At 34.5% G+C, this 26,151-nt stretch overlaps 1 protein-coding gene across 1 annotated transcript in view; it reads right to left on the bottom strand.

The window, feature by feature from the left end:
- The window catches only part of LOC122001415 (protein ZINC INDUCED FACILITATOR-LIKE 1-like), a 65,800-nt gene that overhangs the window by 26,793 nt on the left and 12,856 nt on the right, over positions 1-26,151 (bottom strand). The window contains exons 3-11 of the mRNA XM_042556132.1: positions 24,277-24,337; positions 24,049-24,151; positions 23,823-23,925; positions 23,668-23,721; positions 23,523-23,585; positions 17,976-18,025; positions 17,824-17,899; positions 1,801-2,013; positions 719-806 (exon numbers count right to left, since the gene is read on the bottom strand). Of these exons, the coding sequence (XP_042412066.1) occupies positions 719-806; positions 1,801-2,013; positions 17,824-17,899; positions 17,976-18,025; positions 23,523-23,585; positions 23,668-23,721; positions 23,823-23,925; positions 24,049-24,151; positions 24,277-24,337 (811 nt within the window). The remainder of the gene's footprint in view (positions 1-718; positions 807-1,800; positions 2,014-17,823; positions 17,900-17,975; positions 18,026-23,522; positions 23,586-23,667; positions 23,722-23,822; positions 23,926-24,048; positions 24,152-24,276; positions 24,338-26,151) is intronic.

Consider the following 26,151-nt stretch of genomic DNA (forward strand, 5'->3'; position numbering starts at 1 on the left):
CTACTTATCATGTATTGGTAATTGAAATATAAGGAACATGCTATTATCCAGAAAAGAAATCAATAGACAGGCTAGCTTCTACTGAGTTTGATTGGATGAGTGCTAATCCCAAAAACTATAAAAGCAATCAGTGAAAGCTCAATTTATTTCTAGTATGGGTGAGCAGATTGGACTGAACAAGATAGACCAAGTCCATCACATGGACTGACTTTAACTTAGTTGGGTGCTATTTTAAAATACTGAGACTAGTGCAGAATTTAGCACATAATCTCCTACTCTAGTATATCACATTATGTTTAACTCAGTGATCACTTATCTAAATATCTAAAGAATATTTTTAAAAATATTAAAAAATACTAAAATCTACTAAACAAACTTCAAATGTCTCCTATAAGAACCAAATAATCATCTCTCCTTGACAATATTACCCTGCAAACATGTAGGCATAATTTTGCTAATATATTGCAGTCAGGACAAGTGCCTCAAATTGGATTAATTAAATCATTCATTTTCAAATACCAATCAAGTGATAAACTAGGATAGGAACTAATCAATCTCTTGAACCTCTATGCTTCACTTCTCTGTTCAATTTTAAGCTACCTAAAACTCATTGGCTATTTCATTACCTTGTATTTGAGGTGAATGTTTGTCATACAACCAATTATAACAACAAAATAATAAACTGTCACTGGAATTAAAAGGCAAGATCCATATTAACCTGAGATAGCAAGAACTTCACCAACATCTTGAGATGAAAAGCTTAATCCTCCATAACTTTTATCACTAACAGCCCATAAAGAGAATATCTGAAAATGATTCAATACACCCATGATGAGAAAACATTTGAGAAAAAAGTGGCATCACTAGAATTATATAAAATAACTAGTTTGGAAACACATAATCCAACAAATTAACCAATAGATGAAAGAAAATAATAGAAAACCAACAGCTCGTGTACAGACCAAAACAAGCAAGAAGTATTTCTACAAGAGTGACAGCCGACACAAAATGAGAATACATACAATAAAAGAGGCAAGAAGAAAAAATGTATGGTTAATTTGTTGAGGAAACCTAACAATTCAATATCTCGTGTATATTAAGTGATTTAGAATCTTATGTACTGACTAAAACATGCAAGTATTTGTACAAGTGGGAAAGCAAACACAGAACAAAAATACACACAATATACTCGTTTTCCATTTTTTATTTCTTTTTAAAGTTATGCATGTACCAGACAAGCATCACGTTCCTATTATATGATTGGCATGATTAAATCTCTGCACAGTTATCAGTTTGTTGCTTTTCTATGAAAATTTTTAACATGAACAACTGTCTTCAAAAAGTTTAGCCTCCCCTTAGGAAGCTTGACGCAATTTTTTTATCTCTTGTAAGAACAACCTGAATGTGCCAACAAAGACTTGTTCTTCCCAATCAGGCACATTCAAATCTAATCATCTATCTAAGAGTAAATTTGAGCACGTTTCAACAAATTTAAACCACTAGTTTACAAAGAATAAAGATAAATTATTGATTGTACAAAATAATAAACATTCATGGTAATCATCTAGATTTTCAAATTTTTAAATTAAATGGTTGTCATAATAAAATGTTTTGTAACAAACTTTAGCGTCCAGCTTAAAGCAAATATTTGGTAAGAAACAGAGGAAAGTAACTGGAAATTTCATATGCTCCAATTCTTTTTAGTAAATTTATGTGAAAAAAAAATTCATAGCACATGTAACAAGCATAGTAAAAATTTGAAGAAAAAAGATAGAAGCAGTTGAATGTCAGAAGTGACACCTCAGTGTAAGCCATATCATGAAGTGAAAAAATACAATAGACGATGACAGATGACATTAATGGCCAATTCTTAAAAAGGCTCTTCTTTGGATGTGAATCTTGTTTTTCACATTCATCAACATATCCTTTTACATCAGAGCTAAATGGAGAAGACTCCATATGTTCAATTGTCGCGTCCCCCAATTTGTATGAATCATGTTTATGCACTGTTTCCTACATAACCACATCAATAATACTGTCAGTTCAGCAAATAGATGAAGTTAGGTTTCATGCTAACAGTTTAGTGGATTAGTCACTAAGAAAATAAATTAGCTGAAAGAATAGAAGAATACTTCTGCACACAAAATATCATGAGACTGAGAGTACGTAATTAAGGATCTCTGCATCCATTAACACGTGGCAGTGATAAAATTTGAAGAGACCAATATAACTTAAACTTTCCTAGAACAAAATATATAGAACAAAAGATGATTTGAGCCAAAATTATTTTAGGTTATATAAGTCAATAAAATTACTTCAACACTGTAATGAAAGCAAGCTTTGAAATCTCAAACCTTGCTAGAGTTTATTTTTTACTACAAAAGGAGATAGAGAAAAAAAACAGACAACTACATATCTGGGGCATCTAGGGCAAGGTTTAAATTATCCTTCATGTAGAGGTTTCCATCTTGACCAAAATGGTCTAGTTTCAACATAATACCAATAGACATGATTGGCACTGGTGGCACAAAAAATTACCTATGTTGATTAGTATTGTGTGAGATTTTAAAGCATGAATGAAATACCATTTCACAATTAGTATTCACATCAGTAAATCTCATAGCAAATAATATAAGAAAATGCCTTTACACCTTCCTGTATATATACAATGGATTCAAACAAATTATTTAACCAAAGAGACATATAAAAAGACGATGGAAGAAATTAAACGAGTATGAGAGATGTCGGAAATGGAGTTCAATTACATGAGACGAATATAAGGACAACAACTTTGGTAACATGTAGTCTATAAAGATTTGACACAAAAATAGAGGTGCCAATTAGGATAAGTCAGCCATATGTTGTAGGTTGAGTTGTGATCAACATAGAATAACTTGTTGGCTTTTTTCGAGCTGGAACACTAAACTTGTGCCAAAATTGGTATGAATAAAATTGACCTAAGCATGATACACAATGTGCCCACAAGATAGCCTAAGAATGGGTATATTGACCTTCTATCCCAAAACAACCCCACCTAGTGGGATAAGACTCGGTTGTTGTTGTTGTATTCCAAAACAACAAAAAAATTAGAAACATACATAGAGGTATAATGGTTATTTGGTTATAAAATTACAGAATTCACTTTGAATTTACAAAAACATAGAAAATTTATCAAATTTTCCTATGAATCTATAAACGAGCCTAGCCGAGCCAAGCTTTATGGTGTTCAAGATTGTTTGATAAGGTAACCGAGCCGAACCGGGGCCAATGAACCAAGTCGTTGAAATGATTGTTCAAGCTTGGCTTGGTTCATTTTTTATGAGCTTGAGCTTAGCTCGAGCTTGAGCTTGGCTTAAGCTTGGCTTAAGTTTGACTGGAGCTTGGCTTAAGCGTGACTGGAGCTTGGTTCGTTGAGATATTATCGAGCTCTCACTTCAAGTTTATTTGATTGTTTGAAACTTTTACATTTTAAACTTGTTTGATTAGTTATTGAGTTTGATAATACAAACTTGTTTATTCATTTTGAAACTTTATTTTCGTTTATTTAGTATGTTGATAAGAGTTTTATTAATAAACATTCTTCACGAACATTAACGAGCTGTACACAGTTTTGTAAAAGACAGTAGGCGATGGCGGGCGGTCAGTGACAGCCTACCGCCTCGGCCGCCTAGGTGATTGAAATTTTTTTTAGGGTTCATATAATATAAAAAGATAATCTAACAAGATAATTAAAAAAAATTCATCACCATTATTAATAATAAAAAAAGTAATATAACTACTTATACCAAAAGTCTAAGTTTAAAATTCAAAGTTTCAATTCAATATGACAACAAGTCAGCAAGGACTAGACTAAATATACCTAATCTTCTAAATTATCTACACATGCACCAGCAATTACATCCATAATCCTCTCATCATTAGACTCAAAATCAACATCTTCTTCATTCTCCTCCTCCGATGTATTTAAATCCTCTTCAAGTTCTCTAATGGAGATGTTCCTTGTGCTCCTTCTTAGTTGTAGCATTTCATCCGTTCCCGAGGCCTTCGCCACCATTCTCAAAGTAAATCTCGAACCCGGTACGACCTCATCTTCATCACCACTATCAAAAAGCCAACCTTGAGCTTCACTAGCTTGAGAGGATAAAAGCAAATCTCCGCCCATTTCTCTTTCTCTTTTTCTTTGTAAGATCATTCACTCTTCATGTCTCGAGCCTATTACTCTTCTTAGTATGTATCTAAACAATTAGAAAATTATTAAAAATAATAAAAATAAAGAATAAATAACATAAATACCTGGATCAAAGTCATGGTACCCATCTACCTTCTCATATGTCGTGACTGCCATTTTTCTTCCGAAGTTTCTAGATTTACTCTTAGACTTCAACAATTCATCATTAGAAATGGTAGATTGTATGTTCTTGTCAGTGGAAAAAATTCTCACAATACAATTTAAGAACTCATTCATAACATTGATATCATTTTATATGCTTGGATCTTTGAAGTAAAAAATTGGATTCAACAAGTAAGCGGCATAATGCAAAGGACTATCAACTCTAACTTTAGACTTCTCATCAATAATCTTCAAAATAGGGATGACATTTTCTTCTTTTTTAAAAGTCTTTCTAATCTCTTCCTTAGCTTGTTTAAGTGTACCCAATAAAAAGGTCATTGAGGACTTTTTGTCGTCGTTAATAAGGCGTAAAACTTTCACTAATAGGGTGAAAACATTCAAAGCCAAAGAAACACCATTCCAAAAAGAGATACTTGTTACCGTCGCTTCCGCCGCTTTCCTTTTCACACTACTCCTTAATTTTGTGTTACTCCACTCCTAAGATGTAAACATAAGTCTCAATTAATCTTTCTTGCCTTTAAGACTTTCTAAAAAATGAAGTAGCAAATCTAGTCATCCTGGGCCTCGTAATATCCCTCTTATTGATATATTTTCTCATAATAGCCAAAGTTCTATGATATGCATAGATGAATATTGTTAGATTCTTCGCTTTTTCAAGTATTCCAATTGCTTCAAGCACGAGGTTGATTGTATGAGTCGCACAAGAGGTCCAAAAAAAAATTCGAGGTTGTGTAACTTTCAATAACTCCGCGGTCGCCATATTGTGTGTCGCATTATCTGTCACTACTTGAATCACATGTTGAGGGTCAATTTCATTGATGTATTTTTCCACAAACTCAAAGATGTAAGTCCCAGTGTGTACCTGCATGGATTCTTCAATAGAACCAAAGAATGAAGTACCTAGTTTGTAATTAACACATAAATTCATAATGCTTCTCCTCTTGCAATCCGTCCATGCATCGGATATAATTGAACATTCATTTTTCATCCATTCTTCTTCATGTTTTTTTAGAGATAATTTGGTTCTCTCAACTTCTTGTTTCAAAAGTGGATCTCTTAGAAGATATTAACTTGGAGGTTTGTAGCTTGGACCGAATTGGCCAACTGCCTCTACAAATTGTTTAAAGCCTTGGTTGTCAATTGCATGAACAGGAATCCCCGCCTTATAAATCCATCTTGCAAGGTACTCATGCACATCATTTATAAACTTTAACTTTAATGCATCATTTATGTTTTGTTGTCTTTCCTTTGTTGGATCGATTGCAGATGCCCACTTATCAAAAGGCCTGAGATGCTTTGGCTTTTTTAAGAAAAATCTCCCTCAACATGAAAATCTTCATCCTCTACATCAACACCTATATTTACTTCCACCCTCTCTTCTTTTAGTTCTTCCACTCTTTCTCGCTTCTTAGTCTTGTTATTTTCAAGATAAGCTCTTACTCTCTCATCATATGCTTTAGGGCATGCTTCAACTTGTCCCACAATCCCCGCAATATGATATTTCATTCAATAAACTCCTCCCTTAAAAAGTCTCTTACATAATTCGCATGTGATCCAATCTCTTTCCTCTTTGCAATACTGCACCCATAATCCCAAACAATACCATTAGACTTCCGCTTCAATTCCACCTCCGGTTGTTTCTCATTTTCTGCCATTAATCCTCAATAATCAAATAAAAGATTAAAAATTAAAAGTTAGAACAACAATTTAATCTAAATATTAAAAAAATAAATATATAATAGGTATACCACTTGATCAGTGCATTTAAGATTTTTTATTTTTTTTAGCTTGCGAATATGTCATTTAGGGTTTTGCCTTTAGGATTTAGAAGTTGGGTTATAGTATTAAACATAAAAATTTTTCAAACTAAAAAAATATTTTAGGGGTATGCGGTGTAAGTTAGGCTTTAATTAGGTATATTTAAATTATCTCAATCATAGGTAGGAGTTGATTAAAATTATTAATATAAAGTATTCGATTAAATTCAATTAAATCCTAATTTTAAAAACAAAACAGAAAAAAACCTAAATGATCACGTTTCTGCCCGTAAGAGGCTCACGCGACAGACACTCGTCGGTCCTGTCGCGCGTGCACGGATGCCTCGCCACTCGTTGGGCTTGAGCAACGCATCTATGCCCGACAAAGCGTCCTTCACGCAAGCCTCAGAAGGAAGCACGGAGAAACTTCGAAATCTAGGTTTTTGAAAACCTTACCTAATGATAGCGGTAGGCGACGGGCAGTATTGACGGTGGGTGGCAACTGCGAAGCAATAGCAGGCGGAAGAAAGCAAAAGGCAACAAAGGTTTTTTTTAACCTGTGTTTTACCCCGCCTTTTAAGGTCGCCTCCGACAAAAGCAGGGCGGGTGAGCTCTGCCTCCCTCCTAGGCAGCCGCCTACAACGCCATTTAGAACACTAAGTTTAATGAGTTATTCAAGTTGGTTCATTTAATCGATCTTGTGTATTGAAGGAACATAAACAAGCTCTTACCAAGTCGAACACCAAGCTTGTTCATGAACGTTTGGTCATTTACAGCCCTATAAATACCCCACTTTTCATTCATCTTTAATGATCCTTATCAAATTACAATTTTTATTTCCAACTCCTCATCCACATCACTAATTACTCTTCCTCTTTGTTAATGGGGTATAATCTACTATTTTAATTTTTATATTTTTTTCAAGAATTTACATGATTTGTAAATATTTCTTATTCTGATTTATTTATTCTTTCTTTTTCTAAAAAAAAATAGTTGGACTTGGCCCTTTTTTAAAATTGTGTCATGGAATTTTAGTGTTTCTAAATGAAGTCAACTAAATAATGAAAAGTAATAGAGCGGCAGCCCGGTGCACGAAGCTCCCGCCATGCGGGGTCCTGGGGAAGGATCCATTGTACGCAGCCTTACCCTGCTTTTTGCAAGAGGTTGTTTCCAGGATTCGAACCCGTGACTTTTTGGTCACATGGCAACAACTTTACCGTTGCGCCAAGGCTCCCCTTCAATGAAAAGTAATAATATTTTCTAAAACAATTATTGTTGGAACATTGATGGTTTGGCTAACTTTTCTTTTCAACGAAACCTAAATACAAAAAATTGCCAACATTGATGGTTTGGCTAACTTTTCTTTTCAACGAAACCTAAATACAAAAACTAAAATTGCAAGTATGTGTCTGTCAACAATATCAAGTGATAATATGCAGTGCAATTAATAGCAAAAAAGAAATGTCTGCTAAACAATTGATATAATATAATTAAGAGATCTTCCTCCCTACTCCATATCTCTTGACAACAAGTCCAGTGCATGGCCCTAAATCCACTCATTTAAATGAGTTGATGGAGTAAGCCCTCGCAATAAGTATGAGAGAGCATTAGAACTCCTAATAATGACACGCTTGACGAGACTTCTCCTTGGTCAAGTTAGCCTTTGGACCTCTTTAAATTAAGAAACCTCTAAGATAGATACCCTATACCAAAACGAACCATGGAGTCTTTGTTCATTTCTCACAACCTATCTTGGTCATCTTGGGAGAACTCCCGTCATCATTGTTAGAAATTTTCTAACAAGCAATTACAATCCAATACAAAGGAAAGCTTCTAGATGCCCTCTACAAGCAAGCACACTCTCAAAATCATCAATGTCTCCTTAAGAGATAAAATGAAACACAAGAGAAGAGAGTAACTCATAGAGCTGATGAATAAATCAAAACTTTAATCTTGATACAAGTTCTTGGATATGTTCTGGGCACAATAGCAATGAAGCATGGTCAAAATAAGCCATAAAAAATCAAAAACATCCAAAGCTTTATATACAATGATCTAATTCACTTCACATAGAACAAAAATTACTCTATTGAATGAAAACATCATCCATATTATATATAAATATATAATGGTTTACATCCTACTCATTTAGAAGATCCAGGGGTCTTGGACCGGAACGATATGATTTTGATATGGTATCGTGCCGTGCCGATATGGTTTCACTATTTTTTAAATATAAAATATATTAACTAATAATAAAAAAATTAATCTAAATATTTAAAAAAATAGAAATAAATTATTTATATATATATATAAAATGGGATAATTTTATTAGGGTTAAATTTAGCCTATTTAAATTATCCATATTATAGGTAAGAGTTGATTGAAATTATTAATCTAAGTTTTATTCAATTAAAAGATAATTTCTTGCGTCTTCCCGTTCTGTCGCCAGCAACCACGGGGGTCGTGCGACGCGTCCACCGTAGCCGCGAGGATCGCGTGACCCCTCCGTGGCGACCATGAGGCTCAGGACCTCGAGAATGCCAATCGGCGGATGAAACGAAATGTTTCGCCCGTACCGGGCAATTCAGCACGAGATTTTAAAGCATGGTTATATCCAATAGCAATATTCTAATTGATTGAAAAGAGTTCCAAGTTGTCTATCGTCTCCTAGTTGACTGCTCAAATAATCTTGTCAACTGCAACTCCAATAAAAATATCTAGTACACCAAAACTAGTATTCCTTTTGAATGAAACAATTATTCCAATTGGTTATCACTTTAATCCAATCTAGGCAGCCTTTAGTAAGACTGTGAACTCCTTAAATTACCCAATAGTTCAAGAGTTGATCCATTGATAAAGACATAACTCACGAACACACCTAAATGACAATACTTAAAAATAATAAGCTCAAGGTACCATAATGTTTACCTACGTTATCAAATATCCATATAATCAATCTACCTAAAAAAGATCCTTGATTACAACAACACATTCCGCATGAGTCTTTGGGTACTTTAGGTTTAACAATTATATATTATGTTGAAAGTCTTCATGACTTCGATTGTTTCCTTCGACACAAACAATGTCTCCTTCTCATGTTTCATCTCCTTCCTCCTTCAACCTCCAATCTATCACCAACACCATATATCGAAATGTTGGCACAATTATCATTCCATTTAAAGGATGAAACTTTGACATGATTTGAGATTTTGAACCTTGGATTATCATAAGATTTTAACCGTGAAATTCACTATTGTAAGATATCGAAAAATTTAATTAATAAGGCTATTTGGGAAATAGCCTTATAGAATTTTTCGGAATTTTTAAAAATTTTCTAAGAATTTTTCAGAGCTCATACGATGGGTTTTGAGGGGACGAAATTTACGGATCCGGATTAAGCCTGTTTGGGATACCCATTTAAGTGAGGAAATGTTTTATTATTTATATTCCTTTTCTTTTATTTCCTTCTCCCCGAAAACATCGATCCCGACCCGACCCTCTCTTCTCCGATCTCCCCTCTGCTCGGCGCGCTCTCTCTCGCGAACGACTCGAAGACGACGGAACGGAGCCTCGACCATTGGCGATCGACGGTGTCAATTGAGGAAGTCGCCGGATCTCAACGGTACCAGCGGAGTCCAAGCCATCTTCAGTGATCGCTTCCCTGGTGGTCCCTGCGGCCGATCGTCGACGACACGGTACCTAGGGCATGACTGATCGCTTGCTTTTCGCCGGACCTTTTCTTCTTTCCTCGGCATAGCCGGTGTAAATCTATTCCCGGAGCCTCAAGGGTGAGCTATCTTGTTCTTCCTTGATTTTACGCAAACCTCAGCGCTGAACCTTTCCTCGATTCCTCCTCTTCGTCTTGTGGTGTTGTGCCCTAGCCAGATCTTGGAGGTAAGGCATCGTACTCTATGGGTTGTTGAGATGTTGTGTGACCGATTCTTCCTTTGACTTGCTCACCAGAGACTTTCGATTGTTGAGGTAATCTGATTGTGGAGTCTTCTTCCGGCAGCCATCTATGGTTGAGGATCAACAGAAAGTGAACTGTTGATTGCCTCTAAATCTTACGTGAGGAAGATTCCAGCAGGGAAGTCTAGTTCTGTGGTGTTCTTTGGTCCCATTAGCTACTCTTTCATGGCAGTAACGATTCTAGATTGGGGATCAACAGAAGGGGCTAGGCTTGAGGTATGTGTAGGGATTTTGATACATTGTGTAATTTGATCATTTTAGATGGTTGTTCATGTGTAGATTTATTTAGGTTTAGATTTTGTCTAATAGAATGATTAGGGTTAAGGCAATTAACCCTAAGTAAACTGTTAGATTTAATTTAGGTAGGGCTTATGGGTAGATTGATGTGTTTGTGTTGATTAGGGGTTTACCCTAAATTAGTTTTAGAGATTTTATTTAGCTATTTATATGAATTTTAGCTAAATAAAAGCATATATGTTGATTGATACAGATCCTGATTCGAGATCAGCGTCTCGACGTCGGATTTGGCTTGATACCACCTTCTATTTGAGGCGGGTACCCTTTGACTTATCTTTTTTATATTGTCTTATGATATGTGTAGTATATATATAACTAGTGGTAATTGGTAGATTTATCACTTCCCTGGTTATAGTTCATTCGATACCTGTTACATGCTTCTATTGTTAGCTGTTATACATTAGACTTGTATGCTCTTATCTTCTGTCATGTGTATCTATGTTCATAGAGATAGATTTATTTAGTGCTTCTGTATACTGGATTAATTGCTAGACATATTGGATATGTGATCTTGGATTCATGTTGCTTATATCATTGTTATATATGCGTTTATCTTTCTAACACATATATATGGATGAGGATATATTCAGGTATGACATACTGTAGCATCATGCACCATCTCGCATGATTGCATGCTAGGCGATTGACGACTCCATTATTGTTGAGCTCGTCGGCCGGCTGCATGGGCCTGCACACAACGTGACCACTACATGGGTAGTGGCATAGCACCCAGGGTGTGTATGACAGTTGCTTTGTTAGGCTCCGCTGGTCCGCTCATGGGTAGTGTGACTGCAGCGTGGTAGCCGGCAGGGATCCCTCCCCGTTATCGCATACCGGGAGATGAGAGCATTGCGCTCCTTCACTATATTTGAGGTAGGAGGATAGGTGTACTCCGACAGCATCCCGTCCATTCAGTCACTCTTCGGGAGTAGTGATGGCAGAGTACACGGTTGTCATAGCCCTACCCACTTGGTCTCACCATCGTGTGTGAGATGGTTGACTGCCGTCAGGGGTGACCATGTCATATTGCATCATATGCACAGATTGCATTTATTGTGGTTGTTGCATATTGGATAATGCATTTTGGTGACTGCATATGATTGACATGCATACATGATACATACTTATTTACTCTGACTATCTTTATCTATGTATGTTCACAGTCATTTGCTCAAGACTCGCAAGTGAGTACAGTTTATTTCAATTATGCATTTCTTATTATTCTTGCAGTAGACTGTATTACATGCCTATTGTTGATTACTACAGTTTATTCAGTTATGCATACTTGCTATATTGTTTAGGAGACTGTACTATAGATTATTGTTGGTAATTATATATTACTGTACATATCTATTGGTTACCTGCTGAGTTCTTTGGACTCACACCGTTACAGTACTACTTTTCAGGTTGAGACCGTCGGAAGATTCCAGTCGCTAGCCCCCTTGTTGCGAGGACTTTCAGTTGTCGAGTTTTGTTTTTGTTACTATGTCTTTATATTCTTGTGATGTGGGTTCTTGTATTGTGGACTTTATGATGAACTTTTGGGTTTGCTACTCTTGTTTTCCGCTGCGGATGTTTTCATTACTTCATGGATTTCATTTCTTCGTTGTAGTGGAGTAGGATTTACATATATCTGCGATGATTCCTTTATCGTCTTTTCTTTTAGTAATTTTTGTTGTCAGTCAGAGGCTGTATATTAAACTGTGTGGATTGATTATATAAACTGCGTGGTTTGTCTATTATTTGTATTGTATTGTTCCAGTCGTGTGAGCCGAGCTATGGATATATGTATCTCAGGATTCATATTGTCACCCGTACAGGAAAAATACTGTCGAATTTTATCGGCAGGGACTACCTGGGGCGTGACAATTATTTTATATATAATGAGAATAATAGTTTTATCTAAAGATGAAATATCCAAGGATTTTTAGAAATTAACCAAATCTACTCGGACGGACTCATTAGATTACCAGACTACACAATATATCTCCGAGTATCATATCTGATAGAGATCTGCAATTCACCTCACGATTCTGACAAAGTCTCTAATAAGCCATGTACATAGCTCCGTTTTAGTATAGCATTTCACCTGTAGACAGATAGGCAATCAAAGCACACCATACAGACACGGGAGGATTTGTTGAGAGCATGCATAAAGAATTTCGGAGGCAGTTGGGAAGATCATTTACATTTAGTGGAATTTGCATACAACAACAACTATCATTCTGTTATTCAGATGGCGCCTTTTGAAGCTTTATATGGCATGGCTTGTCGATCCCCTACTTTATGAGAAGTTGAAGAACAACAAATTTTGGGACCACAGAGCATTCAGCATGATGCAGAATTAGTACATACCATTAGACGAAGAATATAAGAAGCCCTGGATCGACAAAAGAGTTATGCAAATTGGAGATGGAGACCTTTGGAGTTTATAATAGATGACCATGTGTTTTTTGCGTGTTTCACCCATTAAAGGGGTTAAGAGGTTTGGACTAAGAGGTAAGTTACTCCCTCACTACATCGGGCCCTTTCAGATATTGAAGAGGATAGATGAGATAGCCTATCGGCTGACACTACCACCTACCCTTGTTGGTATACATAATGTATCCATGCTGAGGAAATATATGTTGCATCCTACTCACATTTTGAAGGGTGTGTCGATCCCACTCCAACTAGATGCAACTTATGAAGAGGTTGTTGTGCGGATTCTGGGTCACAAAAAGCACCAATTGCGGAACAAAACCATCCGCTTGGGAGCTTGAAGAAATGATCCAAGCTCGATGCTCTCACCTGTTTACTTAAAGTGCGTGTAATTCCTTCAGTACTTGGACTAATTGAACATGGTATTGCTTACTTATCGCACTTAAGCAGGAAATTTAAGGACTAAATTTTTATTAGTGGAAGAGAATGCTAGATATGATAATTAAATAATAATAAAATAATAAATATTAATTAAGAAATAACCTTATATAATTTTTGGGGGCATTTTAGGAATTTTTTGGAATTTAAACCTAATTCATATGACATTTTTAAGGGGATAAATATATTGGGCTTTGAGTGAGCCTAATTAGAATATCACTTAAGTTGGGAGTTGATTGATTTCATTAACTTAAGGTTATAATTAATTAACCTAAGTATAAATATGAAAACCTAGGTTTCATTTCTTCGCATCCCTATTGCCCAGTTTCTCCTCCCACCGCGCCTACCATTTTTGCCTTCCCCTTCGTGTACGGTGTCGTGCAGCCAGTCACCGTCGTCGGCTAAAGTCTCCTTCCTCATGTGTGCTTGCGACGCCGTCGCCACCACCTCACGAGGCGTCGGCGCCCTGGCCTACCCCTTTGATCACGCAAGCAAGCGCAACGTTTCCCCTCTCATTTTCCCCCTTTTCCACAACCTCACCGTCACCTACTGCAACGAGTTCAACAAATCGGCTTCACCACCGCCGCCAAGCCCTACAAGAACTTGAAAGAGGATCACCAGTTAGCCACCTCCAATGTCGTTGCTACTTGCCTCCTTTTCTGACATCCCTACCAGCCTCCAACGGCTATGACCACACCTTTCCTCCCTCTTACACTACTGTCCTAGAAGGCAGACACAGCTGAATGCCATTGTCGCCTTCGATAGCCGACCATCAGTTCCTGTTCCCCACCACTAGCCAATCTCGAATGATAATAGAGGAGAAGGATTAAGGTAATTAACCCGAATTAATCAAGGTTAGTAATTAGTTGATTGGTTTGACTTAGATGATTACTTGATTGTTGTTAACCATGTTAGAGTGTATACTAAAAGCCTAGCTTTTGTAAACATTTATTTTAAAATAAAGAATCACATTGGTCAAAAATGTCTAAATTTATATGCTAAGTGTAGTTGTTCAATTAATTTATATTGTAGATAACATGGTGTGTGGTGTCACACACAGAAGATCATGTTATCGGTTCTTTATAAATTATAAACAGTAGCTCACGACTAAGATGGATAGGAACAAACCATTGGAATAGTCGTAGTGTAATTTGGTATAAGTCTATCTTAACTATAAAATTACACTAGTACACTCGAAGTGTATTGAGCAGCACCATTTAAGGTAAATTCTTTTTATATTGAGTTAATAAAAGAACAAGACCTTAGTTATTATGGAAGTGTGTGCTCTTAATCCTAATATAATAACAAGCACATATATTTAATATTTATTTCTTTAACTTATCAAAGGGTGAGATTTAGTTCGATAAATCAATAGGTCCAATAAGTTGGGAAATGATATTATTTATAGTGTGTGTTGTTGATTATAAAAGGAAACTATGTCCTAGTAATCTAGGTTGATTATAATGATTGTCATGTTAAACCCTGCAGGTGGACTTAGTCCGACATGACGATAAGGTTGAGTGGTACTACTCTTGGACTAAGATATTAATTAAAGAGAGTTGTCAGTAACTCATTTAATTAGCGGGCATTCTACATCTTAAACACAGGGAGACTAACACACTCATAATAGGAAGGAGCCCAAAATGTAATTTGGGATTGGTGCAGTAGTTCAATAATAACTCTTTAGTGGTATGAATTATTATTGATGAAATTAAGTTGGGTGTTCGGGGCGAACACGGGAAGCTTAATTTCATCGGGAGACCAGAACCAATTTCTCCTCTCGGTCCCTATCGTAGCCTCTTATTTATAAAATGTTATACCCACCTATACCCATCTTTCTACCCACCTTAAGGTGGCCGGCCAAGCTAGCTTGGAGCCCAAGCTAGGGCCTGCCAAAACATGGTTAAAGGGAGCCTTTAGGTGGCCGGCCAAGCTAGCTTGGAGCCCAATCTAGGGCTGGCCAAAGCCAAGGGTGGAGCCAATTTAAGGTGGCCGGCCAAAGCCTGGATCCCAAGCTTAGGTGGCCGGCCACTAGAAAAATAAAAGAGATTTTATTTAAAATTTTTCCTTATGTGGAAGCCATGTTTTTAAAAGAGAGTTTAAAATTTAAATCTTTCCTTTTATAGCTATTTACAAAAGATTAAGAGAAAGATTATATATCTTTCCTTATTTGTAGTTAAAAGGAAGATTTTAATTTTGAGAAAATTTTCCTTATTTGAAATCATCCACATGTTTTAATAGAGAGATTTTAATTTATAAAAGTTTCCTTTTATAACCAACCATGAAGGAATTTTGATAGAAAAATTTTTATTAAAATTTCCGGAAGCAAATTAAGAAGTTTTAATTCTTGTATTATTAAAAATTTCCTTGCTTGGAGCTATAAGGTGGCCGGCCATGTTGATTTGAGAAAAGGAAATTGTTTTTAATCAATTAAATTTTCCTTTTCATAGCAACGAAAATAAGGAAGTTTTTATTTAAATTTTCCTTATTTACCAAGACCAAGGATTATAAAAGAGAGGGAGGGGGTACCTTCATGAATAAAACTCTATTCTATTTTCCTCCCTCTCTTCCTTGGTGGTGGCCGGCCCTAGTCCTTGTTTTTCTCCTTTTCTCTTTTTCCTTGGTGGCCGGCGGCATCAATACTAGAGGGGTTTTTGGTGGCCGGTTCTAGCTTGGAGAAGGAGAGAAAGGAGGCTTTGCTCTTGCATCCCTTGGAGCTCATTGGTTGGTGGCCGAATCTTGCTAGAAGAAAGGAGGCTTGGTGGTTCTCATCTCGGTAGATCGTTGCCCACACAACGTCCGAGATAAGAAAAGGAATACGGTAGAAGATCAAGAGGCCGTTGCATACAAAGAAAGGTATAACTAGTAATTCTATTCCACATCATACTAGTTTTCTTTGTATGAATTCCAAACACAAGAGGCTAGAGATTCTATATTTTCGGATTTATAATTCGAAGTTGTGTTTCTTTTATTCTATTTGTCGATCTTGTGATTTGATTGTTCCTTTTGGTTAAACCTAAGGTTATATAAGGAAATTAAATATTGAATTTCGTTAAGAGGCTTTGTCGAGGCGGTGGTGGATGTTCCCATACCCAAGAAGGCTAAGTGCCTCGCCATGTTCTCTCATCCACCAAAGTCGAATATAAATGTCCATTGCAAGCTAGAATTCAAATTTTGTTCTCTCATTGAAAAGTCTAAATGTGTCCTTTTTTTCTACTAACCAAATAGCTATAGTGACCAACCTTTAGTCCTAAATCCAACATAGAGAAACTTTTGATTGACAAATGTTTGGGTCAACCACTCTCCATTAAAGAGTAAACTTTGCTGCCTAAAATAGTGCAAGTCACGTAAAAATTTATTAATAAGATTCTAGTTCCTAGTGTTCCCAATTTAGTTGACTGAACAAAAGTTTTAGTCAACCAAACGTGATACAAGGTGGAGACTAGTTTCAATTTCATCTTTGATCGATCAAAATAAAGTATTGGTCGCTTAATCAGAAACACCCAAAATATCTCTTTAAAGTTCCTAAAGAATTCTAAGACACTCCAAAAACACTTAGTAGTGTATTTGTTCAAATCTGCAACAAGGGTCTAAAACTCCCTAAATTAAACATGAGTGATTGTCGATATTTAGCATAGAAAACAAGGAACTTAACCAATACCATACTATAAGTGTGATGATTTCAAGAATAAGCTTTGTAGGTAAATATAACTGATCATAGATGCTTGTTTTAGGTCTACCTATAAACTCAAAACAATATCAACAAGATGAAAATTTTAAGAAGCTTCACACTAATCTTTAAGTAGATTCATTGAAATTTAACATAATATCCGAGATAAAACATTGCATCAAAGACAAAACATTGTATACAAGACAAGGTCATTAGTCCAAACTGACTCAAATTGGTTGTCAAATATCAAAGCCACATGATTAAACAAATAACAATTGCTGGAACCAGATTCTTCAACAAGTTTTAGGTGTATCAAGCTATGATTAACAAACCAAGATAGAAATAGTGTCATGCCACCTGTAAACACCCTTACCTATCACAAAATGCCTAAAAGATTGTTTTGATTATTTATTCTTTATTATTCCCAAGTTCATATCCCTTTGCTTCTAGAGCTACAAATATAATCTCATAGCAATTATCAAATGGAGCGTATTGCTATCTAGTTCTAAGCATCACCATAACCAAGAAGACTACAAAGTTCATGTTGAAGGACTCAAAGTTCATTTACAATGATCAGAAAACCACACATAACAACATTCAAGAATGTAGTTCTCTCAAAAGCATATTATTTTGTAACATATCAAAAACTGGAAGTTTTTACCATCCCATTTTCATTAAATATCTTTCTTAATGTGTGTATTCATAAGACAGAGTAGTTGACAAGTGTAGTGACAATGACAAAAGTCTCTTCTTGATTTACTTTTGGTTCAAGTGATGAGATGATAAAGATGTAGGTTTAACTGACAAAATATGGTGGGAAAATTTTTTGTTTGCAAAATCTGATTACAATAGTTACTAAAAGTTTGTTCTCTAAAAAGAGAGTTGGAAAGTACAATAACAATAATCAAGTAACTTACAGGAAGCCACAAAGAAGCTATAAAAACTGCAGCTGCAAAGACTGATATACAAAGACAAGGCAAGAAGTATGGAAACCTGCAAATATCAAACAAACAAAACTTACAATTAAAGGCATAGAAGTATATAACTTAGAATGGACCAGAACTAGTACCTTCCAAATAAAGAATCTTGTGAAAATATCTCAGGATATTTTTCTGCAGGCTGACAGACATCAAAGAAGAAAATAGCAATAATATGAATTATACAATATACTAGTATAATGTTGATAAATATGTTTTTTATAAAAAAAGAAATCATAATCCAATTATTGGGATTAAAACCATTCATATTTTGGATCACTTTTCATATGAGTGGACAAAAATATATACAACTAAGGTATTGGAGTTCACTTATTGGTCATCAACCCATTAGTTGTATTAACAAAAGATCTTTATGTCATGCCAATTTCGAACTTCAAGACATGCTTGCCATGGTTTCCATTATGATACCACACAAATAAACCATACCACTCAATACTATTACTATGATATTTTAACAAGATGACAACAATCAAAGTGGCAATCTCTGTAACATCTACACTTGTAAATTGGGATCAAAATAATTGAACCAGAATAAGGATTGTTTCACATGGCATATTATGAGACCTAAGGAAATTACCTTGATATTTGATTCCTCTATTTCCTCTAAATGTGATTCTCCCTTTCCAGTCCTTTCTAGTTACATACTCCAGATTGGCTGGCTCTAATTCAAAGAATATGTTACCATTTAGATCCACACAAAGTATTGTTCATCTCCTTGCCCTTCTATCTTTAGATCCTTCTGCCTCGATGGTTACTAGTTACTATCAAGGTTTAAAATTTCGACCCATTGGTATTTCGATATATAACCGAAATGATACGGTTTCGTTATAGTATCATGCCAAAACTGTTTCGACATTTTTTTAATATAAAATTTATTAATAAAATATTTTTATTAATATTTGATCGATGTAGATATCTATTATTAACTTATATTTGAGATGTTGAAAGTTGAGTTTATGTTTTGATCTTATCTTATGAAATGTTAGTCGATTTAAGTTAACTAAGTCCATCAAAAAGGTTTAAACTATATTTAATTTAGATATACTTTGATCAATTTAAAATTAAATCTAATTTATATATAATAATTTAGTTTATTAGTAGTAATACCTTTTATAAAGTTAGAAATTATATTATATTTTTTTATTTAATAAGGGAAAAGGATAACCATCTTTAAAGAGGTTAAGAGATTTTTTTTCCCTCTATTTACCTTAAGAGGTTTTTTTTCTCTTTATTTATTTTAATGGAGAAAAAAAATAATGAATGAAAGAGGAAAAAAATAGTAAGGAAGAAAAAAATTAATAGATAAAGGAGAAAAATTAAGAAAGGAAAATTTTAATAGGGAAAGTAAAATACTTGTTTAAAAAATAAAAAATAACCTTTAAAATTAAAATAATAAAATTTAAAAATAAAAATGCATGACTGCTCGCGCTAGTGTCGCACCCCGGCAGAGCAACCACGAGGTCACGAGGGTCGCAACGGCCTCCGCGCCCCCACCAAAGCCACCAAGAAGGTCACAGCACCCTTCGCAACCTCACGAGGCCGTTGCGAGGTCATGACGGCCTCGCAATCGTGGTACCAATTTGCGGGTAGAATTGTAAAATTTGCCCGTGCTGACTGGACACGAAATTGGAAGTCACGATTACTACTATGCACATCACCACTCTCCACAGGACATAGAGCAGCAAAACAAGTGGTAAGTATCTCTATTCTCTGACATACCTAGTGGGAAATAAACAATCACATTTCCAATAGGCACCTCACATACAATAATTTCTTGCCTACTCAGATCTCCTATGGAATCAATGGAGCCATAACTTCTCTCAACCATATACTTCTCCATCCCTCTACCCTGTATTTAACACCTCATTTGTTATATATTTCTCCATTTTATTTAATCCATTCAATGCATTCGACAACACCTTTTGCCTTATTTTCCCTGAAAATTCGGTAACTTCTTTACCTTCCTTTTGTAAAGTTTTTCGAAACGGGGTGGAGAAAAACAACCACAAAAGAATATTTTTCCATCAGTTCATATATATGTTATGCTACAAACGTGACTAAAATTTATTTCCTTTTAGGGGAGTCCATACAAGGCAAGATGTCTTCCATGCTAAGGATCCTCATGCTAACAAATATCCACAGACAGTAAACATAGCATTTAATAGTAGAGATTGGTGTAGCAAAATCTGCTTATACAGTGTCACTTACATAAAAGTTAGGCTTTGTTAGAGGCAGTTTGAGCAGAGTGGACAGGCACAACATCAAAGCAGATTCATGCATAAGCATGGACTATGAGAAATAGCACAACTCATTGTTTTCTTACACTACTTACTATGTACAGTGTGCAGACCAAATTGTGATTGTGACATATGAGTAGAAATAGGGTGGCATGCACGCAATAGCAAGGTGGTGCAAGGCAGGCAGCATCACAGATACATAGAAGGAGAATTTTTCTTTGTTCTTTTCTCACTAAACCATGTAAACATTACCCTTCTCATATAGGAGCTTGAGGTCACAAAGCTTCCTTGATCATCACCGTTAGTTTCTTTTAATTATTCTCCTAAACAAGTAGAAAAAATCATTCTAATTTTGAATTTTTACCAAAAAAGCATGCAGATAATATAATTATCTCAAGTATTGAGACCGATTAGATGTGACACGTTTATCACATCGATCACGATATATAGAAGTCTGACCACCATGATCACACAACCTCAATGCTTAGAATATACAATAAGTCTCCTAAGCTCTTAATCTAAAAGTGCTAAAAAAACCCTTTCAACCTTATGAGTCCTGTAGTGTGATCACCTATGATGATTATATAATCTCTATAAACAATGATGATGAAAATTAGCTTCCCAAATTGAGAGGTGATGTGAAACACTAAATGATCTATAACACTTGTTGATCATGCAAAAATATATAAGAATATAATTGAATTTCCTAAAACAATTCTTCAAAGACTGCTTCAATCCACAAAAGAACTTCTAAAGTTACACGCTAAGAATAAGGAAGGAGGTGCACCACTAGGAAGAAAGACCTATTAATAGTACACATCTATAGTAGATGATCCAAGTAGAGGAAGAGTCGCAATGTAGAGATGCGGCTTGGTCAGGGTTAAGTCGTGGAGATCTAATAAAACTAGAATTAGGGATGTGATACTATGTGAATTATGGGGAAAAAATAGATAATTATCCTTGAGCCCTCTACCTGTATGTGTTACAACAATCAAGTCATTATCCCACTAAGTTAGATTGGTTATATGAATCCTTCTTCATCATTCTGTTTGATCCCCTATTATATCTTCATCTATATTTAAATGAATTTTATCTTATTTTATCATTACTAAACAAGTCTTCTTTAGTATCCCTCTTCCTCGATTAATGTACAAAATTATCATAGTCTTACATTGGCTAACTGGGGCATCTATCGGTGCTTAGTACATGTTCATACTATTTTAAACGTATCTCTCGGAGTTTTTCCTCAATAAGCATAATTTCGACTCTCTCTAATATTCTCATTTCTTATTGTTCACCCTTATATGTTTGCATATTCACCTTAATGTTCTCATCTTTGCGAATCTCATATTCTGTTCATATGCTCGATTCATAGCACTCCCATTTTGTAAAACTTCCTTTTAAACTTTTGAGGTACCTTATGATCACAAAGAAAATCTGACGTCTTGCTTGTTTCATGTTTAAAACATTTTTATTAACCCCACTAGCATTTTTCAAAACTATCATAGATACTTAAAGTTCTATAACTTATCATCTCCTATTTTAAAAATTATCTTTTCAAATCTACTACTACTCAACTTAAATTTTATATATTTTGTCTTTACTCTATTAAATCTAAAAAGTTTTATTTCTAATATTTTTCGTCAAGATTAGAGCTTAGCAGTTCCTCCTTTACGTGTCTCATCAATCAAAACAATGTCATCTACAAACAATACACTATGGTAACTTGTCTTTATGTATTCAATGAGTTCATACATGATTAGTATAAAAAAATATAGATTTAGACTTGATTCATGATGTAATCCTATCTATGATTTAAAATCTCATGATGAACTGTCCTATATGAGCGAAACATTTCGTTCCTCCTATAGACTAGCATCAACAAGCCTGAGGTTCTGAGGTCCCGAGGCCCCGTGGTCGCCGAAGACGTATCGCACGAGGGGCACTGGCAACGCATAATAGGAAGGGGAGGGGCATTAGCCTTTAACTAAATAAAACTTATGTTAATAATTTCAATTAACTCCTAACTATAGGGATAATTTAAGTAGGATTAATTAAACCCTAATAAAACTATCCCATTAATTTAATATATATTTCTTTCTTAAATAAATTTATTTTTTTTAAATTTTTAGTTAATATGTTATATTTAAAAAATACTGAAACTACATCGATATGACATTATACGGTACCGAAATCGTATCGTTCCGATACGAGGTCGAAACATTGACACATTTTAAACCCTAACTTGATAGGAAATATTTCAATTAATCCGCTTCGAGTTTTACTCTTGTAATTACATTCTCTTATCTATCCTTAATTATTTTAATACACACTACGACACCTTCCTTTTTTTAGAATTCTCCACATAATTTTCCTCGGGGCTCTACCATAAAATTTTTCTAAGTGAATGAATATCATATCTTTGCTTCTTTTTATGATACTTTTCAATCAATTCCCTAAGAAGATGTATAACTTTTATCATCGACCTTTCAAGCATGAATCAAAATTGATTTTTGATCATCTTGGTCTCCTTAATCTTGTTTCTATCACTCTTTCCTAAAATTTCATAATATGGCTCATTAGTTTAATGTTCCTATAATTTGCACAATTTTATATATCTCCTTGGTTTTTATATAGAGGGACCTGCTTCCCTAAGTACTTACATACCTCTATTAGAATATATTTTAATTTTGCATCCCATTAAACGCCTATTTTACTTTTGAAATTTAAATTTTCTAATAAAAATTTAAATTTTTATATTTCTCTAATTTACTAAATTTTCTAAGCTAAGTTGGTCATCTAAACTTTTATTAAAACGTTGATGAAAATGCTTCTTCCATCACTCCTTTATTTATTCATCCTTCACTAGTACTCTATTGGATTCATCTTTTATGCATCTTATTTGATAAGATTTTTTGTCTTTAGCTATTCTATAAATGTCTCTCTCCTTTTGTATCATGTTATTGATACAAGCACTTGAAAGCTTCATTCTTGACTTCACTCACTTCTTTCTTGGCTTCATTCCTCTACCTGTATGTGTTAAATTAATAATATCTTCATCTATGCATTTTTACATAATCACAAAAAAGGTCCTCCTTAATGTAAATGCATGACATTGTTACTTTAGAATTATTGATTCATGCACTGCCCAAGCAATGTAGAAATGTCATAAATGATAATATTTGAAATAATATTGTAGTATCCAAAAACCGTGCTTATTATCTCATAGTATAACTTATAGTGCACATAGCTTAACAGTTCCCTTTAGAAAATTCAAGTGATACATTCTGACAATGACAATAACTCAATAAGTACTTGAGAAAGTGGTAAACAAAACTTTGGCTTGGGCACTAAGATGCTCATAAAATTACACTAAAGCACCTGAGCAAAGAAGCCTCCAATAGCTGGGCCAATTATAAGACCTATGCCCCATGCTGTTGTCACCTAAAATATATAATAATCATTAATAAGTTCCTGAATCATATGCAAAGAGACTTGATGAATCAAGAAGTGATGAAGAAACTACAAGTGATAATCCAAGAGCTTGATGTTCTTCTCTACAAACTTCTATAGAATATGCCTAAAACATAGAAAAAACAAAAATATCTCATTCACAGTTTAGTTTTTAGTGAGAATTTAATTAACATAATGAAAGACATGAAGGTATTTCTTCATGCATGCCTTTATTGGACCAAGTAGACCATTTAGTGATCCAAGAAGAAATCTTGTTGTAATTGCCATCCAGTAAGTAGTACTCAGCCCAAAGAGAGTGTTGAATACTATCCTGAAGTAGAAAGATTTACAAATAAATGGAAGAAAAAACTACAAAGCAAAAAAATAAAATATACCACCACAATATTTTCATGGTAGATGATGATCAGCAGTAACAAGATTAAGCTATACTAACACTGCAACAAGACTAATTGCTATAACAGGTTTTCTTCCATGTTGATCGGCAATTATTCCCCACAATAAGGAAGTCAATGCTCTTCCAAGCATAAATGAAGCTCCTTCAATTCATAATACAAACTTTCAGTGACTTGTATTGATGTTGAAATTAAATACATCCCAATTTCCTTTAATCAATCAACTGCAATATATTAAACAATCCCTTGTACAATTATAAGATACTCACCGACAAAACCTGCATAAAATCCAATATCTTCTTCTTTTTGGGCAACATGCAAGTCCCTTATCTAAGAGGATAAACAAAAATGAAAGAAGTTAAATCTAATTTAATCTTATTCAGATGTGTACAAAGCATTTTTAAACTTATTCATCAATTATGTTCAACTATCCCTCATTAATCCCATGCTACAAATACTCATTTTCTATTATGAGGATAAAGAATGTCATTCATATTATCAAAAGACTATTTATCATCCATGCATATATCTAGGTGTTAAATCTAATCAATCCTCTATAAACAATATGATGCCAACGCATCATTCCTTTCTCATTCACTATATTAAACAAATGAGGTCACTCACAGTTAAGAGATTAAAGAGGAAAAAATAAAAGTCATGGTACAAGTGCTGATTAGGCACTTTCATTGCAGACACATTATATATGAGAACTTGAATCTAGAATGGTCATTGCAATTGGTCCTGGTTCAACATCTTTAGATACACAATGAATTCAAATTGCCACAAGTTTGAATTTTGATGATCATAGGCATTGCTTATATTACATTTATTTAGATGTTTCAATTTTAAATTACTCATAGAAATTTAATGTAAATCTTACATTTCAAGAATATTTAGAAGTATCCACTAAATTTAGTTTAGGAATATAGATGAAATTAGATTTCCTATTGTATATTGAGAGGATAAGGATCATTAGCTTTGTCTTATTGATATAGTATATAGTATCTACATTACTCCTCTCTCTCTCTCTCTCTCTCTATATATATATATATATATATATATAATTATATATATATACTTCTTTGCGAAACTTAGTTTTATATTATCTTTATGTAAGTTTTTAGGTCTTGGACAACTTGAGATTGTTAGATAAAGGTGAATAAATATATTTCTCTTTTTGAAAAAAGAACTTAATACAACTAACTCTAATTAAAAATTACACAAATAATTAGAATAAGTTTAGTGAAGCAATCATATCACCTTACGAATAGCAAAAGGAGTGTCATGTATCTGGTGGAAGAAATGATTCTTGCAATGTCTTTGTAAATATCAACCTCATAGTTTTCTTACACTCAAATTAAATAATAATCATGATATATATGGTATGTGGTATTGATATTTATTCCTCCACATGTCCATCAACATGTCTTGATTCACCACTAGAATTGGACTTGAAATGATACCATCAAAATCGAAACCAATATAGTGTCATGGACTTAATTTTAGCACCACCCACTCGTGCAACACTTAAACAACTTACCCCTATAAAGTCACTAAGTCTAACTTCTTAGAGATCTACAAAAGAGAAGTTAAGAAAGATTAAGAGGGCCTAAGAGATTAGTAAGTAAAGAGTCCTTACTATTCTTAAAGATGATTTACAAGTGAAGTTATTATTTATAGGCATCTTCCTCCCAAATAGAGGTTGCGATAAATTTGATTTAACGGTGTATATTATGGGTCTAGAAAGCTCTATAAAATATTTTCATGATGAGAATATTTTAGAGAAATATTTAGAATAATCTCAAGGAAAAAGCTAGGAGAAAGACCATGAACCAAAACCATAAGCCAAGAGTCAGCCAAAGGGGTGAAATAATAACCACTCTTGGGAGCTTGAAATTTGATAGATTGTGAAATTCTCCTGCCACCTAAGTATCCCGAGCATTCTCTTACTTGTAGTGCTTGATATGCTCAGTGAATTGCGACGAGGCATCCTCTCATTCCCAACTCACCTCACTATCTAGTAGATTCTTCCAATTTATTTGGTGTAGTTTGGAACCTCTCTCCTTTTAATTATCCTATCTGCAACAATGTACAAATCTTTATCGAAGGAGGTGACAATGATTGTTGATGCATGATCAAACTTG

This window comes from Zingiber officinale, chromosome 7A (assembly GCF_018446385.1).
Source record: "Zingiber officinale cultivar Zhangliang chromosome 7A, Zo_v1.1, whole genome shotgun sequence".
NCBI classification, from domain to species: Eukaryota; Viridiplantae; Streptophyta; class Magnoliopsida; order Zingiberales; family Zingiberaceae; genus Zingiber; species Zingiber officinale.